This window comes from Chinchilla lanigera, unplaced genomic scaffold, assembly GCF_000276665.1.
Source record: "Chinchilla lanigera isolate Chin_1 unplaced genomic scaffold, ChiLan1.0 scaffold00012, whole genome shotgun sequence".
In the NCBI taxonomy this organism is placed as follows: domain Eukaryota; kingdom Metazoa; phylum Chordata; class Mammalia; order Rodentia; family Chinchillidae; genus Chinchilla; species Chinchilla lanigera.
In genome coordinates, this window is record NW_004955413.1 from 25,244,266 (window position 1) to 25,269,725 (window position 25,460).

The 25,460-nt window shown below is 58.2% G+C and overlaps 1 protein-coding gene across 4 annotated transcripts; it reads left to right on the forward strand.

Annotated features, from left to right (window-relative positions):
* The first annotated feature begins 413 nt into the window (after positions 1–413).
* Syngr1 (synaptogyrin 1) lies at positions 414–25,460 on the forward strand. Of its 4 annotated transcripts, none has more exons than XM_005379287.2 (4): positions 414–582; positions 16,132–16,369; positions 17,516–17,661; positions 22,107–25,460. In XM_005379287.2, the coding sequence occupies exons 1-4, from the start codon at positions 484–486 to the stop codon at positions 22,326–22,328; spliced, it is 705 nt and encodes a 234-aa protein (XP_005379344.1). In that variant the 5' UTR covers positions 414–483; the 3' UTR covers positions 22,329–25,460. The 4 variants fall into 4 exon arrangements, with proteins under 4 accessions (XP_005379344.1, XP_013366983.1, XP_005379345.1 ...); XM_013511529.1 differs by having other exon boundaries at positions 415–582; positions 22,173–25,460; XM_005379288.2 differs by lacking the exon at positions 22,107–25,460 and adding an exon at positions 18,793–19,021 and having other exon boundaries at positions 415–582.

A 25,460-nucleotide genomic window follows, 5' to 3' on the forward strand; every position in this document is an offset into this window, starting at 1 on the left:
AAAGGTAGTCCTGGCAGGTGAGGCTGCCGTGGGGGGCTTGGGGAGAGGGTTATTCATTCCTTCCATAAATGTACCTGCGGCGCCCCGCGTGTGCCCTGCACCCCGTGCAGACGAAACACAGCCCTTTCCTTCTCCGTATATTTAAGGCAGACAGAGCAACAGGAAAAGGACAAATAAATAACAAGGTGGTTGCAGGCCGGGCTGACGGCTGGGAGGGTGCCCGGGGGCGGGGGCGCGTCTGCACTCGCCGCCACCTCCTCCCCCGCACTGTGCTGAAGAGGTCACCGCGCTAGTGACGAGCGCGTCCCCGCAAGCCAGGGCTCGCGCCGCCCAGCCCCCTTCGGCGCATCGCACGGCGCCCCCTGGCGGGAGTCCTGGACAACGCAAGCAGCGCGCGAGGAAGGGGGAGGGGGCGCCGCGCACGCGCACGCGCACTGGCCGGCGGCGCGCGCCGAGCGGGGGGCGCCGCGCGGTGCAGCCACGATGGAAGGGGGTGCGTACGGAGCTGGTAAAGCCGGGGGCGCCTTCGACCCCTACACCCTGGTCCGGCAGCCACACACCATCCTGCGTGTCGTGTCTTGGGTAAGCACGGGCGGGCGGCCGTGGTGGGGTGTGGGTGAGAGCGGCGCACCCCGACACCCTGTCACCCTCACGCCTCGACCCCAGGGGCGCGGCAGCCGGCGGAGAGGGGCTGTGTCCGCGAACCCCCGTGAGCTGCTCCCCCTCCCCGGGCCCCAGCGAGGAGTGCCCGCTCCCGGACACCCCCGTTTCCCGGGAGACCCCCCATTCGCGCGTCTCGCACCCCGCCGCCGTGACCCCCAGGCCGCGAGTGTGCAGCTGCCGGCTCCGCTGCGCGCGGCTGTGGGGACGTAGCCCGGGCTCAGGTGGCCTTGGGGGCGCCGATCAGGGCGTGGGTCATCTCACGCCGCGGACGTTGGAGAGGACAGGGTAGGGAACCCGGTCTGTGGGGTTGAGAGCCCCAAAGGTGGCAGCGAGGAGCAGGAGCCTGAAACCTGGCTTCCTCCGGGAGCTGCATCTCCTTCGCCGCGTGACCTTGGGCTGGGAACCACCCAGGAAACAGTCTCGGGGAGCGAGGAATTCATTTCTGAGGTGGAGAGCGCCACCTCCGCTGCCATGCCTCAGTTTCCCGATTTACAGCGATGGTGGGAGGAGCCTCCAAAGGCCCCGTGGGCTCCGACCTTTCCTGAATCCGGGGCAGCCCCTCCCCCAGCAGGGACCTGGACGCCGGTGCGCGGTGTGGGAGGACGGCCCCCCTCAGGCGAGGAGCACTGAGGCCCCTGAGGCCCTGTCAGGACCTGCAGGACGCCCAGCGCGCCCAGTGCCAAGCCTGGGCCGGGGCTGTGACAGAGAGAGCAGAGAGGAAGGGTCCAGGTGGCTTGGGCAGCACCTGGCAAAGAAAGCCCGGTTGGCACTCAGTCCTGATGGGCCCGGACTGGAAGGATCTGGACTGAGACCCTGGGCAGGGACAGTCAGGAACCCTGTGTAGCTACACCTGCAGCCGGCTTGGTGGCTGGGTAGGACAGCTTGGGGTGTGTGTTTTGTTTTTTGTATTTGTTTTCAGTGCTGGGGTTTCAACTCAAGGCCTTCCCCAGCCCTTTTTAGTTTTTATTTTCTATTTGCAGACAGGTTCTTGCTAAGACATTAAGTTGCTCAGGCTGAGCTTAAACTTTCTATCCTCCTGCCTCATTCCCAGAGTCCAGAGATCCACCAGGCCAGCTTGTGTATTTACCTCTGATCTCCCAGAGCAGAAGGGAGCTAGCCTTTTCTTTTTTTTTTATTGTGGGGGGGGCATGTCTTCTTGTTGTCATTGTTATTATTTTATTTTTTGAGATAGAGTCTGGGTATGTAGTGCAGGCTGGCCTTGAACTCACTATGTAGCCTAGGCTGGCCTTGAACTTGCAGCAATCCTCCTGCCTCAGCCTCCCGAGTACTGGAATTACAGGTGAGTGCCACCATGCCTGGCTTGAGCTATGTTTTCTTTGTCTAAAAAAGTTACACCGCTCCTGGGACTGCAGGAAGGGTGTCCAGGTTTAAATGCCCACCAGATGGGTAGCACTTTTCGGTACGGAGGATACAGGGAAGCCTGGCTCTGTTAGTGTTTGTGTCCCTGCACCGCGGGTACATCCATGAGGGCTTGTGGCACCAAATTTGTTTCTCGGTGACAGTCTCCCACTCCCAGAGTCCCTGGAGCACCTGCCCTGTTGTAGGGGCTGCTGTGTAACTGCTCAGGTTTGCCCTCCTGAAGTCCCCGGCCTGGGAAGGTGAAGCCGCTGGTTTTTGAGGGGGCGTGGGTGCCATCAGTCTGCTTGGGTCATTGCTGCCTGTGATGGCTTCATTTAGCAGAGCTCTATTGAGTCTGCCAGGCCCTGAGGGAAGGCGGCATGACTCAGGCACAGCCCTGGTACTCAGGGAGCCAGATGCCCCCAGGCAGAGCTGTGAGAGTCAGGAGGGGTCTCCCTGCCTGGAATGGGAGGAGCTGCATGGAGCAGGGGAAGACCCATTAGGCCTGGCCGAGGGAGGCTACCCTTGTGCACATCAGGAAGAATGGAGGACATGGCAAGCAGGGAAAAGAGCGCACAGACCCCACCTAGGTCCCCAAGCTTGCACTGAAGGAATTGAGGCTTTCAGAGGCTGAGCAATTGGCTGTAGGTAGCTGAGCATAAAAGTGTCATGCAAGCAGTAGAACCCAGGTCTCCTGTCCCCAAAGCAGGGAGAGTGCAGGATCCTGAGACTTCAGGATTGGAAAGGACAGAAGCTGGCCACATCCAACGCCCATGTCCCCATCCCTCACAGCCCCGCCCACACCTGCACACAGGTGCTCTCCGCCTTTATCTGAGCAGAGGCATCTGATGCAGCTCACTGTCACCTTACAGAACAGAGAAGCTTTACATAAAATTTCGTTAAAGCAATACCTGCTGATTACTGGGAAATACATAAATCGCATGTGGTATTTGTGTGATAACATGAACATGCTGAATTCCACCGAACTGTGCCCTTAAAACTGTGGTGATAAGGCTGGGAGTGAGGAAAACAAACCGAAAAAGCAAATTTCATGCTATATGTATTTTACCATAATGGAGAAAATTGGTGAGGAGATCACAGGTGATACTGCCATTTAGGAAGGGCTGCAGTTAATACAATACTGTGTCTCTTCACGTCATTTTTTAAAAATTTAGAACTGGCATGGTGACACACAACTGTAATCCCAGCACTCTTCGAGGCTGAAGCCGGAGGATCAAAAATTCAAGCTCAGCCTGGACAACTTAGCAACTTAGTGAGACCCTGTCTCAAAACACAAAAAAGGCTGCTGGTGAACCTCAGTGCAAAAGCCCTGGGTTCATTCCCCATAACACACACACACACACACACACACACACACACACACACACACACGGCGGGCAATGGGCTTCATGAAGCCTGAACTCCAAGTATGGGTGACTAAATCACCCTGATTTGCTGGAACTTTCCTGGCTTTAACATTGAAAATCCTGTATGAGCTCCTCCATCCTGCCCAGACCAGGAATGGGTACCCTCTCCAGATCCTGGAGGGAAGGGCGCCACCAACATGTGCATGTGAACTTGTGACTTTGTACAATTTCTGCAAGAAAGATCTTTTTCTGGTTTTTTAAAAGCTGATGGGCCTCACTAGACCTGCACCCACCCTGGGCCCTGAGCCCCAAGCCCCTTAGCCTGGCTGGCAGGAACAGGTTCTCCCAGAAGCAGCTTAAGCCTTGACGGAGGCCACCTCGGCCCTGTGTCACTGCTTTGCCTGGGCTGTGCCAGGCCAGATCTGAGCTGAGTTGGGGTGGCTGAACTGGCACACTGACGAGGCCAGGCTGCCCTGACCCAGGTTTTGGGGAGATGAGGCTGTCCTGGCTGGGAGATTGGCTGCCACTCCTGCCCCTTTCCCCAGGCAGTGGCTGTGACCTTCAGCAAGTGTCACCTCCTCACCCCAGTCCCTTGGTCTCCCCATTTGAACCAGGAGACTAGGATATCCATCCGCTGTGCAGCTGTGACCTGTCTGTGGTGACTCAGGTTGACCTGGAGCCAGAGGGGACGATGCAGTCACAACAGGAGCTGCGCTGATTGAATTCAAAGGCCGCCTTTTATTTGGCGGTTGTGTTCTCATTTTGTGGGCTGATGACCTGTGGAGAGAGGATCAGTGCTGGTTCATAAGAGGGTTTTCAAAAACTTGTTTTGGCAAAATAAAGTGAAAACATGTTAGAAATTTTGCCACTGTCAGAATTTATTGTTGTTATTTTGGTGGGGGGGCCTTATGCATGCTAAGCACCCGCTCTATACTGAGCTATACTCCTACCCCCCAGGGTTGGTCTCTTAAGGGTTTTATAAGTGGGCAAGTATCCTTGTGCCCATCTTACAGATGACAGAAGCAAGGCTCGGCCCGTAAGGTGACTGCCACTGGCCCGAGACCTGAGACTGTTGGAGTCACAATTGGAATCTTGTCTGCAGGGTGCCTATGGCCACCTTGTGGAGCTTGGTGGGGCCCTGGGCAGGTGTCCTGGCTGCAGGTATTTGGTTGTCCCTTTTGGCATTTGTCACTGACCATCTTGGAACCCTCCAGCCTCTCTGCCTGCCAGGCCGTCTGCTGGGCTGCTCCCTTGTGTCTGGGATGGGGTCAGCTGCCAAGAGGCCTGCGGGAGGTGTCGGCCTGGCCTGAGGGCTTCACACTTGTGCCTTGGGCAGTTCCTCAGGGAGGGGCATCTGGGGGTTTAGGGAGCTTAGAGAACCTGGGGTTTAGCACGGAGAACGGGACCACTGTGGGAGACCTTGGAAGCCCCACCCGCAGACTCACTTTCCTCATCTGTGGCATGGGGTTGGATGCCTGGGTTTGGGAGGCCTTGAAGGTTGGAAGCTCTTCCTCAAAGGTTCTGTGATCCCCTCTTTAGCTGGAAGCTGGCGAATTGCTGGCATGGCTGGCGCCACAGCCTCGGGCTGAGGAAGGAAGTCCCTAGCTACATGCGGGAGGCCACCTGACCTGCTAGCGGAGCTCTTAGGCCTGCCCGAGCCTGGGGGAGAAAGAACAAAGGCTAGGAGGAGGAGGGGGAGAGGAGGAAAAGCCTGGAGGAGGGGTGGGAGCCAGGAGAGGCAGATGGCAGGGCGGTTGGAGGACTCACGCTTGGCGCCCAAACTTTGGCACCCAGACCGGAAGAACCAGCTGTCCAGTGGGAGGGGAGGCAGGCCGGGTGTGGGGAGCAGGTCGTGGCAAGTGCCTTTTGGCAGCCCCCGGTGGTCCTGCCCACCCGTGTGGCTTGAGCAAAATGCCAGTGCCATCTGTGCCTCAGTTTCCCCGTCTGTTAGGGAAAGGCAGAGCTGGATTGGGCTGGTGGCTCCCAACCCTTCCACCCTCAGGGAACCCCACTTGTGTTCCTAGCAGCTCCAGGTAGGGGCTTTTAAATTTGGCTGTGTAAAGAAGCTACACCAAGAACTACAGCCTAGCTGGGGTGGGGGTGCCCACCTGTAATCCCTGTACTCTGGGAGGCTGAGGCAGGAGGACTGCAAGTTCAAGTCTACCTGGGGAATTTAGTGAAACCCTGTCTCAGATAAAAAATAGAGCAGGTTGAGGATAAAGCTCAGTATGCAGGTCCTGTGTTCAATCCCCTGTACCACAAAACAATAACAATAATAACAAAACCACAAAAAACCCTCCACCCCATGCTCTGTGGGGGCTGTGGCAGAGGGGACCCCAGGAAGCAGGGGAAGGGACATTCCAGGGAGGCGGTACCCTTTTGGCTATAGGGATTACCCCATGCTGTCTGACCCAGGCTGCAACCAGGCAGAGACCCCAACAAGCTGGGGCTCCTCGGATACAGTCACAGTGAGGGGGACGTGCCCTGCAGTGTCCCCTCAGATGTCCTAAGGTCTGTGGCTTCTTTGTGTAAGTTGCACTGTAACCTGACCTATGCCCTACCCTGCTGTCCAGGGGGACAGTTTTCTATCACAGCCTCCCTTTGCTGGGGCTGCGGGTGGCCAGGCCACTGTCTTCCAGCCTGGGGCAGCACTGTCCCCCGGCCCCTGTCCCCAGCCTTCCAGCCTGACCACGGTTGCGCCTGCTTCCAAGGCCTTTGCACACCCTGGCCCCGCCCCGCAGTCCAGTCCTCATCTGCCTCAGCCACTGTCACTGTCACTGCCACCCTCAGGCTGCTCACACCTCTGTCCCCATTGTCCCCATGTCCAGCCCTCCCGCCCCTCCTGTCCCAGCCTCCCACACTGACTCGGACTCCTGTGCTCCTTAGCTCTGGGCCTCTGAGTCCCAGCCCTCCCCAGTGTCAACTGTCACCCCCGTACCCCCTGTGTCCTCTGCATCCTGGGCCTCTGCTGTCACGTCCCAGGCCACCTCTCTTTGCAGCAACCCAGGCTGCTGGGTGCTGTCCCTGTCCCCAGCTCGAGGACACAGACCCGGCGCTTTTCTCTTCCCTCCTGTCCTCCATCCTCAGCTCCACCCCACACCTGGCTCCTTCCCATCACGACAAGTGGGAGTTTTCCCCTTCTAAGAAGCTGCTGCCCCTCTAGTCCTCACAGCAGCTGTGCATGGCACCATCCCCAGGCCTCCTCCTGCCTTCCCGCGCTCGCGCTCAGCAGGCTGCCTCCCCTCCTCTCTGTCCTGTGACCTTCACCACCAAATCTATCACCAGGTGTCATTCACAGATCTCTCTGCAGCTTGGGCAGGCAGTGAGGGTGTGTGGTATCCTGCACCGGTGTACCAGTGCACCGGAGCCAGACAGCACAGGACGGGACTCCCTGTTGTCCTGTGAGCACGTGGAGTGCCTGCAGGGCTGGTCTTGGCCAGGGTGGGCTTTGTCCAGTGGAGGGGGATGTGGCTGAGATCCAGTTAAAATATGCCCTTGAGAGGCTGAGGCAGTAGGATCATGGCAAGTTCAGGCCCAGCTTGGACTACATGGTGGGTTCAGGGCCAGCCTGAATACATAGTGAGAGCCTGTCTCAAAAATAAATAAATAAATAAAGGTGAACACAGACCCTGAAGGACCCCACTCAGCCTTGGTGCAGCGAGGGAGAGGATCGGAGGCTGCCTCACTGGGGAGGGCCAGGAGGTGTGGTAGGGCCGTGGCAAGCACCCAGTCAGGCGGTGAGCGCTGGAGGGCAGGGACTGTCTTTGTTATGTCACGGGGGCGACCAAGAGCCTCAGACAAAAGGAACAGTGTTGGCCATCCGCCCTGCGTTTCCCAGCCTCGTGGCCCCAGCTATAAAATAGATCTGCCAGCAGGGTGGCCGTGCACACCTGCACTCCCAGCACTCTGGGAGGCTGAGGCAAGGGGATCACAAGTTCATACCCAGCCTGCACAGCTTAGAGAGACCCTGCCTCAAAATACAAAAATAAATATAAAAAGGGAGTAGGGATATAACTCAGTGTGAAGGCCCAGGGTTGGATCCCTAGTACTCCTTGGGCAGCCTGTGGTTGGCATTGGCAATCCTTTGGCCAGGTGGTAATGTCATCCCCTCGCCCACTCCTAGCTTTGGAAAGGGCAGAGGCAGCAGGGCCTGGGGGGTCAGAAGTTTTGGGGACAGACTGCATGCTTCTCCCACCAGGCAAGGGTGCTGGGACAGTCAAGCAAGCCCTTCTGGGCCTCAGTTTCCCCTTTTCTGATGGCACAGGTCACTGGCCGGGTCCCTGCCCAGCCCAGCCCACCCCACCCCCATGCTGGCACCGAGGGGACAGCCTGGGGCAGATTACTGCCTAATCCCCCGGGGCCACTTCTGGGGCTGTGGGAGGAGCACGATCTCCAGGAAGCCCAGTGGCCGCCTAGCGCTTCCTGAGCCCTGCACTGGCTTCATCCTTTTCTCTCTCTGGACTGGGGTGCCCACCCCATCCCAGGACCTGACTCCTCTCTCAGAGCACGGCCACCTTTCCCAGCCCAGGAATAAGGTTGGGACTGCAGCAGGACCTGGCAAGGAGGCAGGACTCATTCCAGAGAAGACACTGCAGCCCCTTGGGAGGGAGGGAGCCCCCTGTGGTCAGAGGTGTGCAAGGGGAGGCACAGGCAGGGGTGGGGGATGTTTTGTCTCGTTAGACACGCTTTCAGTGCCCTCAGACCCTTCCTGACTTGAGCTCCCTCTGGGTCTGGGAGGGAGAAGTTAGGTAAGGATGTTATCAAGGATGCTGGCCAGCGTCCAGAACATTTTGGCGCTGGAACTCTGGTCTGGGGCTTCTCTGAAGAGGGGTCTTTCCCACTGAGGTGTGGGCGCTGAGAAGGAGCTGGCCCTGGGAAGACCTAGGGAAGTCAAGCATCCTAGGCAGAGTGGCTGCCAGGTGCAAAGGTCCTGAGGCAGAAATGAGCTTGGGAAGGATGCAGAGCCTGGTAGAGTTTAAGGAGAAGGCAGGGAAGGGGGTTTGCAGTGGGGAGGGGATTTCACTTCAGAGGTGGCTGAGCCCCAGCATGAGTTTCCAGCAGGGGACAGACATGGTGTGACTTAGGTTTGAAGAGACGGTGAGGGGATACAGAATGCTGTCATTGCCACAGTGGTGACAGTGGCCTGGGTCAGGTGGGGACATAGAGTGCTTCAGAGTTATGTGGGGAGGCTGAAGTGACAGCCCCACCCCTCGACAGGATGGGGGTGGGGCAGCAAGATGCCAGCTGGTGCATGCCTGAGGTGTGGTAGGAGGGTACCAGGAAGCCAGGGGAGGCTGGAGCGGAGAGTGGGCCCCCTGAAAGGACTGCAGAGCTGTCCTAGGGACTTGTACCTTACCCTCAGCCAGGAGACACTGGCTGCCCGGGAACCACTAGGGATGGGTGGGGAGGCTGGAGAGGAGGCTGCAGTGTTGTTGATTGTCGCATACCCGCATATGGATGGTGGCCAAGGCCAGGAGGTGGGGAGCTGTTGAGCAGGCCCCCTAGCCTGGGTGCAGGTGCGCAGGGCCAGGTGTCATCCCTCTGCAGCTTGTCTAGGGAAACCCAGCATTTGTCTAGGACGTTGACAGCCCGGGCTCTGGGAGGTTCCCAGTGGAACAGTGACTTCTGTCCCCACACTGGCGAGGTGCAGCTGTCCCTGGAACCTCTGCAATGCTCTGCAGCGAGCCCCAGGCAGAGCCCTGCTGGCTCTGTCTGCCAACTGAGGGTAGGGACAGGACACCTTGGTCTCATGCTGTTCTTGGGGCTTAGGGTTTGGAATAGGGCTGCAAGGGCCTCTTTAAGCCTTGGCATCCAAAGTTTAACACTGCTCTGTGGGGACACGGTCAGATTTGGTTTTCCTTCCGTGGGTTAGAGGACTGATGTGACAGTTTCATACAGTGCTTCCCATGGGTGCCTACCCCAGGGGACTACAGGCTGGCTCAGGGTCTCCTGGGGAGGCAGACGAATAAATAAGTCCCACCAGGAAGGTAAGAGTGGGGAGGTGGCTAGGAAGGTGGCTGGGAGTCAACACGTCCCGGCACAGTTTACAAGGATGACAGGTGTGTTTTTTCATGTCTGACAGATGACAACGGTGGGAGCAAAGCTGGATGCGGTGGTGCATGCCTGTGATCCCAGCTACTCAGGAGGCTGAGGCAGGATAATAGCCCATCCTAGGCAACTCAGCAACACCCTATCTCAAGATGAAAAATAAGAAAGGTCTGGGAAGTAGCTTATGTTCAATCCTTAGTACAAAAAAAAGGAAGGAGGAAGGGAGGAAGAAGGAAGAAAAGAAGGAAAAAGGTGGGAACAATGTGCAGGTCACAGAGCAGAGCTTCCAGGTCGCTGTGGCTGCACCATTCTTCTGCTGGGGTGGGGCAGTGAACTGGCTGGACCGTGGAGAGCTCGGTCCTGGGGTCTCTGATTCTCTGATTCTCTGAGCCTCTGAACCCAGCATCCCAAGATTCCCAAGATTCTGAGCTTGTGTGATTCGAGTTTCCTTTCTTTCGATTTGTTTTTGCAAGCACCATCTGGAACCTGTTTCTAAAAGCGCTCCAGGTGGAGTTCAGAGAGGGTGGGACGCTGGCCTGCTTGCCTGCTGCGTTTTCTCCACGGTTCCTTCAGCTCAGGGAGGTGGTTTTTCCTGTGCCTGCCCTTCCCCTGCAGCCCTCAGGGTCCTCCCAGCTGCCACCCTTGGCCTCCCCACTTCCCTGGCCTCTGGCACCTGCTCCCTGCCCAAGGCGGGTGCACTTGTTTGGAGAATTCCCCCTGGCCAAGGTGGAATGTCATTCTGGTTGAATTTCCAGGTCTCCAGTGTCTCCTTGCTCCGCTCTGTGTCCCTTGTGGTCACTGCAGATGCGGCCTTCGCAGGTCTCCCAGGGAGGCTGCCCGGCCCAGGGCACCTGCACTGGACTCAGACTCGGGGTCCTGTGCTGAGTGACCCCGACAGCTGTGTGACTGGGCGGGTCCTGGACACGCCATGAGACGAGAGTAGGAGCATCAGCCTGGTGGAGCGGGGAGGCCGAGTCCTGTTCTTGGGGGGCTCCCAGTCAGGGTGAGAGACAACAGCTCAGTAAGAGCAGAGCAGGCCGAGTCCTGTAGGGGCCTGGGGAGGTGCAGGGGACTCGTGTGTATGCTTGGAGCTGTCCCCTCCTCCTGAGACTCAGTTTCTCCGTTTGCAGACTCTCAGGCCGCCTGGGAGGTGATGTCATCAGGAGCACACCCAGCCCCGGTTCCCATTGGCCCAGATCCGGCCTGTTCTCGCGCTTCCTTTCGTCCCCTAGGTGACCTATTGGCAGATTCGGGGGGGCTCGATGCTGATGCGCAGCAGCCCCCCCACTTCTCCCCATCCCTGCTGCCTGTGCCAGCCCCAAGCCCTCACCTTCCTGGCCTGGGCACTGGAGCTTCCTGGGCATCTTTTCTCTCCAAGTTGCTTGGGTGATCCTGTCCGTACCTAAGTCAGATCAGCCACTTAGAAGTGTGCAGGGTTCCTGAACTCACTTGGCCTTCAAGGCCCTGGGGACCAGCTCCAGCCTTCTCAGCGACCTCACTTCCTAGGTATCTCCCCGTCACTCTGTCTGCTCCAGCCACACTGGCCTTTGTGCTGCTTCTCTACACACTGAGCTTACTGCACCCCAGGGCCTTTGCACTTGTGGCTTCTTACTGCACCTGGGCGTCTGCCCAAAGCCCACTGTGTCAGAGGCCCCTCAGGCCACCCAGCCTGTCTCCTTGACTTCCTGAACACTAAAGCCACAGTCCTCACCTCAGCCCTGTGGCCTTGTCCCATGTGCCTGTCCCTGTTGCTGCTCCACACCTTCCCATGTGAGGCCACTTCCCACTGCTATCCTTCACACTTCTGTTCCCGAGCCAGAGCACACACCCCATGCCGTGCAGGGCTGGCTCCCTCCCTGCTCACCACTGTCCCATCTCTCCTGGCTCAGCGGGGTCCCCCTGCGTCCTCTGCCTGCACAGCCTCCTTAGTGCCTCAGTGTGTCACCAGCTCCCATGCTCATCACCCCCCTTGACCAGTGTGGGGGCTGGAGCTTAGGGAGGTTAAGTCTCACGCCGCGGGTCGCCTGCTGGGCAAGTGGTAGGTGCTTGCCTGAATAGACTCTTGCCCCACCGCAGGGGACCTGGCTACCCTTGGTGCCCTTCCTGGCACAGTGCTGGGCAGCGAGACTCCTGTGCCAAGGGTGATGACCACAGCCAGCATTTGCTGGCGCTGCTGAGAGTGCGTAGGCCGCCTGGTCCCTCCGGGCTGTTGTGACCTTGCTCCTCCGTCTCCTGGGGACACATCGTCTCCAGCACTTTCCTCCTCGCCTCTCCAGGGACTTCCTGCTCTGTTCTACCAGGGGACCAGTTGTAATGGTTCCTCCTCTGCTGTCCCCAGGGCCCAGGCTTCCGCCTCCCAGCCTGTGGGGACCCCAAATCTTCCTGCTTTGGGAAGGGGTCCCCTCTTGCTGTCACCTCTCAGCCCAGGAGCAGGTGACCATTAAGAGGGGTCTCCTGGGCGTGTCCAGCCTTTCCTGAGGCATCTGGGGAAGGAGAGGCCCTGATGAATCTCCTGCAAGTCTCTGCCCTGCTCTAGGCACTGGCATATGGCTCTCCTCCAAGAATTAATCTAAAGAAGACCCTCCTTCTTTCCCTCCTTCTTTCCCTCCCTCCCTCTCTCCCTCTCTCCCTCTTCTCTCTCTCTCTGGCGTGTGTGATGAACCCAGGGCCTCATACACACCATGCACATGTTCTACATTGAGCTGTGCCCCAGCCAGGAGGTTCATTTTTATAGAGGCCTGATGTGAGACTCAGAGAGGTTAAGTCACTTGCTCAGGGCCACACAGTGATGAGCTGCAGGTCTTTGATTTGAACCTCACAGGTCCATCTGACTCATCATTGTCTGAAATCTCTATTCAAAGGGCTTTCCTATTCTAGTGGTTTGGTGGCATCTGGTGACGTGGACTGGCCCTCGGGGACCTGATCTGGCAGATTTCTGATAGGACCCTTGGACTTGTTGTGATGCGGGGTTCAAGTTCACAATGCTCAGGGGCTGAACGGCGGTTGGCCCGGGCAGCCGGTGCAGGAGCTGCCTTTGCCCAGCAGTGTCCAGAGTCTGCCTTGCCTGCCTGAGTGAGGGTCCCTTTGACAGTGATTCTCAAGACCTGGCTTTGTGTCACTCCCCTCCTGTGCCCCTGAACACCAAACTGGACTTGAGTCTTGATCTGTCACACTCGTGCTGCGCTCCAGCCTGTGTCCCTGCTGGTCCCTGTGCCTGGTCCCTGCATCTCTGGCCGAGCCTCTCCTTCGCTACTACCTCCTGAGGCTGAGCGTCAGCCTGGCCGGCGGGAAGGAGACCTGGCTCCGGTCTAGCCCGTGCTGCCAACATCAGTGTCACGCTTGCTTTGTGATTCTCAGCTTCCCTTCAGCGTCCAGATTCCCGCCCAGGCTCTGTGGGCTGATGGGGAGGACGCAGAGCCTGTGCCGGCTCTAAAGGGCCGTGGGCATGTGGCGTCCCCAGGCAGGCCTGGAGGAGGTGCACCCTGCCTTAACCAGGACACAACCTCAGAATCCTCTTTTCCTTTTGTTAAATTGTGGCCAACTCTGCCTGCTATACAATTAACCATCCATTACACTGCTGTGTAATTCAGCAGCGTTTGGTGTGTTCACAGTACTGTGCAACCACCTCCTCTCTGTGACTGAGACCCTTTCATCGCCATAAACACAACTGGACTCATCACGAGATCACTCCCACCCTCCCCACCCTCTGCTCCTCACCAGCCTTCCTTTCTCTGGTGCCACTCGTGAATGCAGCACAGAGAAGAAAATGCGCCATTGCTGACCTCTCGTGTCTGGCTTTTCTGTGGTGCTGGGGCCCAAACTGAGCTCCTCCACGTGCTGCCCCTCAGCGCCTTGCCCCTGGCTTCTATTGCAGTTTTCTCTCACTTGCTTACACCATCCCCCCTGTGTAGCCTGTACCAGTGCTCCACTCTCTTCTATGGCTGAATAATAATCTGTTGGCTGGAGGAGCCACAGCTTCCTTCTCCGTTATCCTGGTTCCCATTTAGGTCCAAATCCTCCTTAACACACAGTGTCCTGAACTGGTGGTCTCCAAACTGTGGTTCCAAAATTTGCCTTCCTTTCAAGAAGAATGTTCATCACTCTTTCCCGTTGAATGTAGATTTACTTGTTTTCTATGTTTCCTACTGAACTCGTGTGTCCTGGACGTGATGAAATGCAGGTGAAGGACAGTCATGCGTTGCTTAGCAATGGGGACTCAGGCTGAGTGTGCAATAGGGCATTCTGTCATTGTACAGACGTCAGGGTTGCTCACACAAACTAGGATGGCTACAGCATCACTAGACACCGGTCTCACGAGGCCACCATCATCGCCCTCCATCGCTGACCAAAACCTCCCAGGTGGCACGTGACTGTCTAGACATCTGCAGTAGATAAGATGAGGAAGTCATACTGACAGTGCTTCTCACGTGTGCTCCCCACACCCACAGAACCCCTCCTGGGTGTCCGCTGTGGCAGAAGATGCACCTGGCTCATCCTAATTATAGGATTTCTGTTGTAGAAAAAATGGAGAGTGAAGACAAGCGGACATGGCAAGAGCAATCTCTTCCAGCCTCCAGCTCCAGCTCATTACAGGGGCTGACACTTGTCCAGCATGCGTCCCTTGGGTCGGGGCCTCCATGGTTGCTGAGGAGGCAAGAAGCCCAAGAAGAAACTGAGAACCTTAAGTCTGGTGTCTGGGTTTAGAGCCCAGGTCTGTCAGGTGCCAGTTGTGTGACCTTAGGCATATTCACAACACCTGTGCCTTGAGCTAGGCGTGGTGATGCACACCTGTAATCCCACTCAGGAGGCTGAGGCAAGTAGATTACAGGTTCGAGCCCATCCTGGGTAATGTAGTGAGGCTCTGTCTCAAAACTGAAAAAGTGCTGAGGGTGTAGCTCAGTGGTATAGCATCCCTGGGTTTGATCCCTAGTACCACAAAACAAATAACAACAACAAACCCACCCGTGCCTTTAACTGCAAAAAGCTTATGTATTAGTTAGCTGTTGCCGCATAACAGACTGCCCCAAAACTTGTGGCTTAAAACAACAAGCATGGGCTGGGGATTTAGCTCAGGGGTGCAGCACCTGCCTAGCAAGCATGAGGTCCTGAGTTTGATTCCAGGTACCAAAAAAGAAAAAAAAAAAAGAAAACATGTTCTCTTCCAGTTTCGTGGCTCAGGAATCTGCTTAGCTGAGTATCCCTGCTGCAAGGCCACAGCCAGGCTGCTGTCTCACTTGCCAGCTCCCCTGAGGGTGACCATCTCAGGTCCACTTCCACACTGCTGCAGAGGCCTCAGTTCCCGCTGGCTGTTAACCAAAGAATTCTCTCTCTCTTTTTTTTTTTTTTTGGTCTTTTTGAGAGAGGGTCTCACTATACAGTTCAAGCTGGCCTTGAGCTCACTTTGTAGCCCATGCTGCTCTCGAACTCACAACAATCCTCCTGTCTCAGCCTTCTGAGTGCTGGGATTACAGAGGTGCACCACCATGCTCAGCAACCAGGGAATTCTTTAGGTCCTGGCCATGTGGGAGCTCAAACAGAGCCAGGGTACAGCTCAGTGGTAGCGCAATTGGCTATCATGCACGAGCCCCTGAGCTCTAGCCCCAGCACTGCAAAAGAGAAGCAAAAGTAAACCAGCTAGCTTCCATCAGAGCAGCAGGGACAGGAGGCAAGGAGTGAGCAAGGTGGGAGCCTCAGTCTTTTATTTTTTCCTCAAGACAGGTCTTGCTTTGTACTTGAGGCTGGCCTTAAACTCACTATGTAGCCCAGGCTGGCCTTGAATGCTCAGCAATCCTCCTGCCTCAGCCTCCCAAGTGCTGGCATTATAGATGTATCCCACCACTGTCTTTTTATGGGTGGAGGGGGAGTACCAAGGATTGAACCCAGGGCCTTTGTACTGAACTATGTCCCCAGCCTATTTTTTATTTTGGGATAGGGTCTTGCTAAATTGCCCAGCCCGGGCTCAAACTTGCCACCTTCTTGCCTTGGCCTCCCGGAGTCCTGGGATTATAGCTGTGAGCCACTGTGCACAGCTGCTGGGCCAGTTTGTGTGAACTATACTATGTTGTCCTTTAGAAGCGAGCCACTAGGTCCAGCGCCCTCAAGGGACGTGGACTACACAGGGCATGGGTTGTAGGGGCTGGGTCATCGGGGCCATCTCCCTGGCTGCCCACCGAGCTGTCGCCGTTGTACCTGTCACAGGGGATATTGAGGATTTAAATGAGGTGGCAGGGTTGGGACTGCTGTGATACTTTATTTGTCACCTATCTGCTTGTCAGGGCCTTGGTTGCCCTGGCAACTGGGAAATGTGGAGCCAAGACAAGACATGAGACCCCAGACAGCCACAGCTCCGCAGAGGGACAGACGGGTGGGGCTGCGCAGCGCAGCCTCTGGAGGAGTCCGCTGGGGGTGGGGGCTGGGCCGGGAGGGCCTCTCTGGCTGGGCGGCTGCGTGTCTGATAAGAGGAGTCCTCCGTTCCAGCCTCTACTGAACAGTTGACACCAGCCTGGCTGTGTGACCCCAGGCAGGTTGTCCTGCCTTTCTGGGCCCCCCTTTGAAACGCCTGCTCAGCGTATGCCTTGTGGCTCACGCAGGGGCAGCTGGCAGGCGGGCAGGGAGGTCGCACCCACCCTGTCCTCAGGGCTGGCACTGGGAGACGCCATCCCTGGGGTTCACACCTGTCCCCCTGCGCCCTCAGGTGTTCTCCATCGTGGTGTTCGGCTCCATCGTGAATGAGGGCTACCTCAATAGCCCCTCGGAGGGCGAGGAGTTTTGCATCTACAACCAGAACCCCAACGCCTGCAGCTACGGTGTGGCGGTGGGCGTGCTGGCCTTCCTCACCTGCCTGCTCTACCTGGCCCTGGACGTCTACTTCCCCCAGATCAGCAGCGTCAAGGACCGCAAGAAGGCCGTCCTGTCTGACATCGGTGTTTCGGGTGAGCCCTGGCCTCGGGACATGGTCACTACCCTCTTCCCATTTCCCACAGGGGAGGCTGAGGAGCAGGTGGACGAAGGGACAGACTCAGGGTACATGGTGGCAAGCGGGAGGTGAGACCATGGCAGAGTCTGGGACCTCAGGACAGCACATGGCCCTCTGGGGTCGGGGACAGGATGGGACTAAGTTAGGCCTTGCTTGCACCCCTGCCCAGTGGAGCCTCAGGCAAACAGTGAGGGGTAGCGAGATGCCCAGCGCACAGTCAGTTCCCGGGAGCCTCAGTTTCCCCTTCCGTCAGGCCTGGGCAGGTGGATGTGACCTGCCACCACCCTTTGCCCTTCAGAAGTGGCCGCTGCCATAGGCTCCCTCACCGCTGTCCCTCGAGTCCCAGGAGTCAGCTTGGTGGATGCTCTGTCAGGGGTCAGAGCTGTGTATCTCAGCCACCCTGCCCCCAGACTGGGGGCTCAGGTGTCTGCGGAATGATCTTCCCATTTTCCGGGCCTGGGCCCCTTAGCCCTTCTAGAAGGAACCAGGATTAAATTTAAGGTTCTCAAACTTCCACAGAACCCCAGGGTCCCTGCAGTGCCTCTGGGTGCAGCACGTACTTTATCTTGGGCAGCACAGGGCGTCTCTGTGTGACCCTGGTCACCACAAGACTCCCTGCTAAGTTCCCAGATCTCCACTCTCCAAGGGCTTTGTGAGGCTGCCAGGTACTGGAAATGGAAGTCTTGACTCACCCAGGCTGAGATCACCAGATCTGTGGAAGCCGGAGCAGGGTGGAGGGCAGTGGCGCTCCTCCCTGACAGCTGCCAGCCCCAGGGGTGGGCTGCAGGGCCGCAGTCTGGGACGTGGCAGGGAGTGGGTGCCTGCGGAGGCTGGAGAAGTGCACCTGACTGACTGCCTTCTCTCTCTCCCTCCTGCCCCTCACTGCTGCGGCTCGTGCTGCCTGCTCCTGGCCCTGTCTGCTCCTTCCTTGGGGTCCCTTCTGCCTCTGCCTCTTGCCTGCGCCTCTTCCCACCCCCGCTTGCCCCCCTGGCCTCGCCTGTGGGGTGGGGGAGCACGGGAGACCTGCTTTTGAACTGCCCCGTTCCTCCCTTCGCCCTGGTGTGTCACCCCGCCTGTTGTGCCTGGCCCCGGGGACCCCCAGCCTTCTGGGCCTTCCTCTGGTTCGTGGGCTTCTGCTTCCTGGCCAATCAGTGGCAGGTCTCCAAACCCAAGGACAACCCACTGAACGAAGGGACCGACGCAGCCCGGGCCGCCATCGCCTTCTCCTTCTTCTCCATCTTTACTTGGGTGAGTACAGCACCTGAGAGCCCACACTCCAGGCCCTGCGATGGCCTCGCTCCTTCCCAGCCCTGCCTGTGGGGTCACCACCCCCTGCCACTCTGTGGATGGCATTTAGCGCCTCTTTTAGGTCTGAGAAGGTGGAGGCCTGGACGGGAAGGTGGGGCTCCAGGCTTTGAGGCTAGGAAGGAGGCAGGCCAGGAACCAGGAGACCGTCTCAGCCTGGGCTGCCCCAACTGTCCTGGCTCCTGTCTTTCATCTGGAAAATGAGGGAAGTGGGGCAGGGGTCACAAACCCAGGTGCTTGAGCTTCGTGACCCATGCCTGTCCATCCTAGGAGAATCCCCTGTGCTCCGCTCCGTTGCCAAGCAGGGATGGGAACCTGCAGAGGCTAGGGCTCCTAGTTTTACCGAGTGAGCCAGAATTTGGGATTTTTTTACATGAAATCTGATCTCTGTGTAGGGATAGTTTATTCAAGTTAAAAAAAAAAAAAAAAAAAAAGGTGAGTCAAAGAAAGCTCGGCCCTGGGCCCAACAGCCCGGAGACCCATCCTGCGCAGGCGCCAGCTGGGTGGTGGAGACCCTGCAGCTCCCCACAAGCGGCCCTTCTCTCCCCGGGTGCAGGCCCTCTCCTCTCTCCTGTCGTCTTCCTCCTGTGGAGAGCCAAGGTCTCCTCTGCTCCAGGCCCTGTCCCCAGGGCTGCCCTCCTCCTGTTCACCGCACTGACCCCTCCAAGCCTCGCACAAGGAAACCTCGGGACTGTAGACTGGCAACCAGCCCTCCCTAGTCCCTACCCTCTTTGGGGTGACTCCCCTGCCCCCTGCTGAAAATCAAATCCAGGGTGTTCTGCCACTGAGCTATACCCCGAGCCTTTTTTATTTTGAGATAGGGCCTCACCAGTTGCCTCTTCTGGCCATGAACTTTTGACTCTCCTGCCTCAGCTTGCTGAGTAGCTGGGATTGCAGGTGTGGCCCACCGCACGCATTCATTTCTTTCCCTTCCTGAGGGCCCCTGGATGTCCATTTGCTTCTGGGACATCCAGTCTCCCTCTACAGTACTGGGAGGTGGAGTTTGGAGGGGGAGACCTGTAGTCCAGGTCCTTGCAGCCAGCCGTGGTGACTCTGACTCTTAATGTCTTCAAGCCTGGGCAGGAAGAACAAGGTCACCCCAAGGGATCTCAGTCCAAAGAAGGCACCCCAGAACTGGGGACCACACAGCCTCCAGGGAAGAGTTTGGAAACCCGGCCCTGAGATTGAGCAGGGTTCAAAGGAGGAAGGGGTGATCGGACACCGGGATTTCTGGGGGCGGAGCTGAAGCACTGACTCACAGGGGCCTCCGCAGGCCCCCACCCTTCCCAGTCCTCTCCAGCGGCCTCACCCTGCTCTCTCCGGCAGAGCCTGACCGCAGCCCTGGCCGTGCGCAGATTCAAGGACCTTACCTTCCAGGAGGAGTACAGCACGCTGTTCCCTGCCTCAGCACAGCCCTAGCTCCCCGGCCTGGTGCCAGAAGTGATGGGGACCCCAGGGCCCTTAAGATTCACCACTTACCACTTTCTTCCATGCCTGCTTTGTTCATTGTTTTGTGTTTGTTCATTCAGTAAACATTTATTGAGCAGCTGTTTTGTGCCTATGACAGTTAGACGGAGTCCCTGGCCCCAGGAGCCCACAGGCTGGGCTGGGGAGTCAGACACATCAGAGCTGCCCCCAGATGGGCTGCAGGCTCTTAGCGAGTTTGGGGGGCTCTGTACTTGCCAGGAGGTATCCGTGACCCAAGGTACTGAGCTGTGGCCACAGTATGATAGCTTCTCCACAGCTGGGGTGTGAAGGGTGACTTTGTGCCCCCTTGGAGAGTGGCTCCCAAGAGGGGTTAGCCTGGGGTGCTGGGGGATTCTCAGCCGGGTCCCGCCTTCCCGTGCTGGTGAACTGAGAAAGCCTCAGTCCGTTTCCTTGGGCCGACAGATGGTGATGGGCCAGCGTCTCAGGCTGGTTGTGCCGATGGAACAGGCCAACGCAAGGCTTGGCACAGAGATGCTCAATAAATGTAAGCTCTTGTACTTACTCCCTTACTCATTCACCCATTCATTCACCCATTCACCCATTCATTCATTCATTCTCTCCGGAGAATTGGGCTCCTCTGTAGGCTCTGTTTTAGGGGTGATCTTCTTGTGGCTAACCCTTGCTCTGCCAGAGGACTTGGGCCTCCCTGGGCTCAGCTGCCTGGGTGGCCCCCACCTACCACTCCTCTCCACAGGAGGTGAGGGGCAGCACCCAAGCCTTGCTATTGCCAAGCGTGCAGAGTGAGAGTCCTGGGCCGGGAGGCATAAAGTACAGACTGCCCGCTGCCAGGGCGATGCTGTGGAGCGCTCCAGCTAGAGCGCCAGGTGGACCCCAGGTCTCCGGGCCCTGAGCAGGACTCCTGGCCTCCCCGCTGCAGCTCAGTCTAGCATGGGCCTGGGGCTCTCTTTTGTCCCCGTCCTATGGTGCCTTTAACTGCTTGGCTGCCGGAGGCCTTGAGCCCGTAAGGCTGTGGGCCAGCCCGCCGACCATCCTTAGTGCCTGTACAGAGCTGCTCCCTGGGAGGGTCGAAGAGGCCATCTGCTGCAGCCCCCTGCCCGACGGGGAGCCCGGAGCTCGGGGGACCAGGCCTGCGGACCCTGCTCTCGGGGAGTCATCCATTCGTTCCTTTGGGCTCCCAAAGGCTCTAGCCAGCACCTTGGGTGTGCCCAGAGCTCCTCACCCATCTGCCTTTTGAGGCTCCACCTCTGAGCCCACAGCAGCCCGGTGATGACCCGAGGTGCACTCCTCTGCCCCACTTCCCTAGACATGGTCTGACCTTCCCAGGTCCCTGTGCTTTTCTTCCAGGGACGGGCTGCCCCAGAGTCCTCCAGGTAACGCCTGACCTGGGTTTTTGGAGCCCTCTGGGACGGGGTGCCATTCGGCCTGTTTGCAGTTGAACCTTTGGGTCCCTGGTTGACTTGGTGCATTGCAAGGGACTGACCAAATGGGAGGGGGTGAGGAGGGCCTGGCCCAGGAAGAAGCAGGACCCCTGTGTTTAGGGCCGGGCTGCAGCTCTAGCTGCCTCCTCTAGGCCTCAGTCTTCCCAGCCCCCAGCAGGAGTGAGCAGCACACTGCTTCCCACTGCAGGCTACAAAGATCTATGGGGAAAGCTCTGCCATGAGGCTGAGGCTCTTGTTTGTAGTACTGGAGGTTGAACCCAGAGCCTTTGTACTGAGCCACACCCCCGCCCTGTGTTTTGTTTGAGGAAGAGTCTTGCTAAGTTTCCCAGGCAGGGCTCAAACTTGCAATTCTCCTGTCTCGGCCTTCCAGAGTGGTGAGATTAAAAGTGTGCACCACCTCACTTGGCTCAAGGCTGGTTTGAGAGACAAGTTTGACTCCTTAGCTTGGCATGGACAGTGTCATTTTTTGGTACTGAGAATTGAACTCAGGACCTTGTGCTTGCCAGGCAGGCGCTTATGCCACAGAGCTCTATCCCTGGCCCAGTGTCACTGTTCTCAAAACAATAGTTTTACTGAAAAAAGTGTCCTAACATGTATGTGTGCTGCAGTCACTGGTGCTGTGCAAGGTGGGCTTTGGTGGGAAGACGAGACTGGCAGAGGTGCTTGTCGGAGTTCCCCAAATAGTCAAGGCCCTGGCAGTCAAGGTCATGTCATCCTGGCACTTGTTTCTGTTTAACTCAGTTCCCTACGTTTGTATAACCAGGTGTTTCAGGTTCAGCAACAGTGATGGAAATCCCAAATAACTGACTTGAAGATAAGTCTGGGAGGACCAAGGGTATGGCTCAGCGGCACAAGCGCCTGGCTGGCAAGTGTAAGGTCCTGAGTTCGATCCCTGGTACAAAAAAAAAAAAAAAAAAAAAGATAAGTCTGGGGAGGGAGTCCCAGGCTGGCATAGCGACTCAGGGGTCCTTTGTGATCCAGGCCTTTGCCATCCTCATGGTCGATTTTGGCACCTAGAGCTCCAGCCATCATATATGCATTCTAGGCATCAGATCAGAGGGAAGGACAAAGAACATGGAGATATCTCCTTGGTCAAAACTTAGTCACGTGACTGTCTAGCTGTGAGATATAGAAGGAGAGCTTTTAGGAAATGCCAAGAGATCTCTGTCCTACTAAGAAACTTTTTTCCCTATTCTTTACAGTATCCCCAAGGACACACATTGAGAAGGCTGGGGGCTTTTGGGCCGCTTTAACTTTCCACAGTGGACACAAATATTTCTGGGCCACACAGGGCAGGTGGCTTGGGAGGTCCTCTCTGCCTGGATGTTGTGATTCTGGCCTCTGGATGGGGTAGCTGCTGGGACAGCTTGGTTTTGTGTCTGGTGCTTTGAGGATCTTTAAGCCTGTGTCCCATCAACTAACAACTAACCCAGCGCTCTTGTCTGTCTCTCCCCTAACCATCCCCTCCCTCCTATCCTATCCCCATGGCCCCGTCCCCAGGCGGGCCAGGCCGTGCTGGCCTTCCAGCGGTACCAGATTGGCGCCGACTCGGCCCTCTTCTCCCAGGACTACATGGACCCCAGCCAGGACTCCAGCATGCCTTACGCCCCCTACGTGGAGCCCACCACAGGGCCGGACCCCGCCAGCATGGGCGGCACCTACCAGCAGCCAGCTACCGCCTTTGACACGGAGCCACAGGGCTACCAGTCCCAGGGCTACTGAGCCTCAGTGACCGCCTGCCCCAACCCCACCCTGCACCCCCAGCCCTGCCCCGCCCCACCCACACCCCGCCCAGCACCTCCACACCTCCAGGTCACTCCATGGAGGCTAGGGTGGCTCGGGGCAGGGATGGGGCACCAGGTGTGGGGGTGTCTACCTGTGTGTACCAGCGTGTCCGAGCCCAGCGGGGGCCTAGAGGGTGGGACTGGGGACAGTGCATTCATTCCCTGTGCCCACAAGCACTCACTGAGCGCTGCTGTGTGCCAGGCCCAAGCTCAGCATAGGGGTGAGAGGTAGCGCTGGTCCCTGGAAAGGGGAGGCCGAGATGTGGAGTGGCTCCATCAGTACCAAGGTGGGAATGGTGGGATAGAGACAGGTGTGGTGCCTGGAAGTCTGGCCACAGGGGCTCAATCCCAGCATTCGGGCTGGCATCCCTAGATCCCCCTACAGCAGGCCTGCTGGGCTTGTCAGGGCTGTCCCCACTGCACGGTTGAGGAAACCAAGGCCTGGGGAGAACAAGGTCACTCACCCCGGGCACCTCAGGCAGCTGGCGTAGGGGCGAGGCCACACCCAGGCCACCCAGACCCCCAGCGCCTGCCTGCTCCTCCCTGTCCTCGTGCCACCCCCCACCCAGAGCCTGGGGCTCCACCGCTCGGTGTTAGCCTCACTGTGGGGGACTTGCGGACCCCAGCCCGATGAGACACGCTGATTCTGCTGCAAGTCAGCTCGCTCTGCCCCAGCCGCACACCCGCCCCGTCACTCACTGTCCCTGTGCTCTGCCTGTTCCCCGAGTCCCTCAGGGGCTCAGCAGCCCCCTCTGTGGCCTCTCCGGACTGCTCACTGTCCTCGCCTCTAGCAGGGGCCCTGAGTCCTCCCCAGGGCAGGTGGACAAGGAGGCCCAGGGCTCTTCTAGTGAGCGGCGGCACTGGCTTCCGGCCTCCGTTTCTTACCTGGTCAGCCAGCAGGTGCAGATTCCCCACCCTTGTGACCTCCCTGGAAAGGAATGCTACCTAGGACACAGTCGGGGCGTCAGGCTGGATTCGGGGCTGGAGCCCTGTGGGCGTGGGGAGGTCTCTGGGAGCAGTCGGGGTTCGGAGTCACAAGGCCGATGGCGCACAGGCCCATGGGGTGTGCTGCCCCAGGTGAGCAGAGCGGGAGAGGGGAAGCGACAGTAAAGGCCCAGAGGGGGAGCAGCAGGCAGCACTGCACAGGCACGGTCGACCTCAAGCCTCTCGGGGCAGGAGAGCAGCACGTCTGCCCAGCACACACGGGGGAGCAGAGCAGAGGAGCTGTGAGTGGCCCATGAGGACGGGGTCCCACCACCATCACCCTCAGCCTCCCAGGATCCAGCGAGTCAGGTCGCTTGCTGGCCCTCTCTGGCACCTGGGCTGGGGAGCCCCAGGATGTGTGGTCCCTGCCTCCCGGAGCGCCTGGTCTGTTCGGGAGGATAAGCACTGAACGGTGTGGAGTCCGTGGTTGGTGGGACGCACAGTTCACATGCACTGGGGCCCCGAGGGTGGCAGGAGTAGTGGGGAGGTGGGGCGCTTCTAGGCAGACACCTAGTGTCTCTCTCCCCACTTAGGCGAAGGGGAAAACGATTCTGAGCACAAGTGAGTATCCGTGAAGCACAGGCGTGAACTCACCTGGCTCAGGCCCCGCAAAGGCAGCAGTGATGGGAGAGGACCTCACGTGTTGCTGAGTCCCACTTTCCACTTCTGGAGAAGGGGCTCCGTTGACTGTCCCCCCAGGTGGCTGGAGTGGGGACAGCACGGGGACCGGTTACCTCTGCCCTGAGCATCCCCAGTGGGCCCGTGGTGGCTGTGGGAGTGTTTCCAGCACGGCGAGGTTCTGTGCCCGCTGTGGGAAGCCGGGACAGGTCCCAGCCCCACCGGACTCTCCCCTGCTGTGGGCCCAGCGAGACTCCATCTCTCCTGCTGGGTGCCAACCAGCTGCTGGCAGTGCCAGGCCGGGAGGCAGGGTGCCCTTGCCCTTCACCTGATCCTGGGTGTGTATTGCAGACTGGCCCCGCTGCCCCAGGCTGTGGGCATTTACAAGACCCCTGCCATGCGTGGGGGTGATGCTGAGTCAGCTCAATAAGCACCCCTCAACCCTCGCTCCTGAGGTACAGCCTGGATACAGGCTCCCAGCATGGTCCGCCACTGGGCAGGGACCCGCGATGGAGGAGGGAGGCAGGGCAGATGGGACGAAGAGCTGCTGACTCCACTACTGGGAGGTCCCTAGGGGGCCCCAAGCCCACAGGCCAGCAGCATCTAGCACCCCTCCTCCACTCCCCCTGCTTCCCCTTGCTCCCACACTGTCCGGGGGGAGAGGCCCCTTGCAAGCCCTGTGGAATTGGGACCCCTTCTCATCAAGCACAAGAGAGGGCGCAGGACACCAGGGTTCCACACAAGTTTAGAATTGCAAGAGCCTTTAGAAAGGTTAGAGCTGGGACAGGAAGTGTCCTAGGTAAAGCACAGAGAGGTGCAGAGCCCGGGCTCCAGCCTTCTACGTGGACACAGGCCGCCATGGCTCCTGACATACCTGGGAGTGTGGTATTGGTGGGCAGACTCCCAGGGAACCAGCATCGGTTCCTCACTCCATCCTGCCCTGGTGATTCTTGATCTGCAAGGACTCTTGGGATCCCTGGCTTCTCCCATGTAACCAAGACCCTCTACTTGTTACTTTGGGGGACCCTAACCTTGGCCCAAGATCCTTTTGATTCTCCAAGGAACAAGAAAGGGGAATCCCCACCCTAGAGTTTATGGAGGGTGGCCTGGTCCAGCCGTCTCCCAGCGCTGCCCCTACCCCAGCACCCCACACCCTGGTGCCCACAGCCCTTGTCTGGGTGCCTGGCCCCTTTGCAGCGTTACTGCCTGTGTATAGTATAAATATATATATTTTCTATATCTAAGATGTATAATATAAGGCTCCACAAATATATCTGTGTGCGGTGAAGGGCTGGCCCTGTCCTGGCCCCTGCTCTCGACCCCCACCACCTGGTTAAGTCTCTCGAGTGAATCCAGTGGCCCTGTGGCCCCCTCCTTTATGACATCCGTCCATTTGTGGTGAACCAAGTGAAGGTGGTGATTCCTGGTGACATAGTAATAAAGTGAAGACTCAGAACCCACCAGCGCA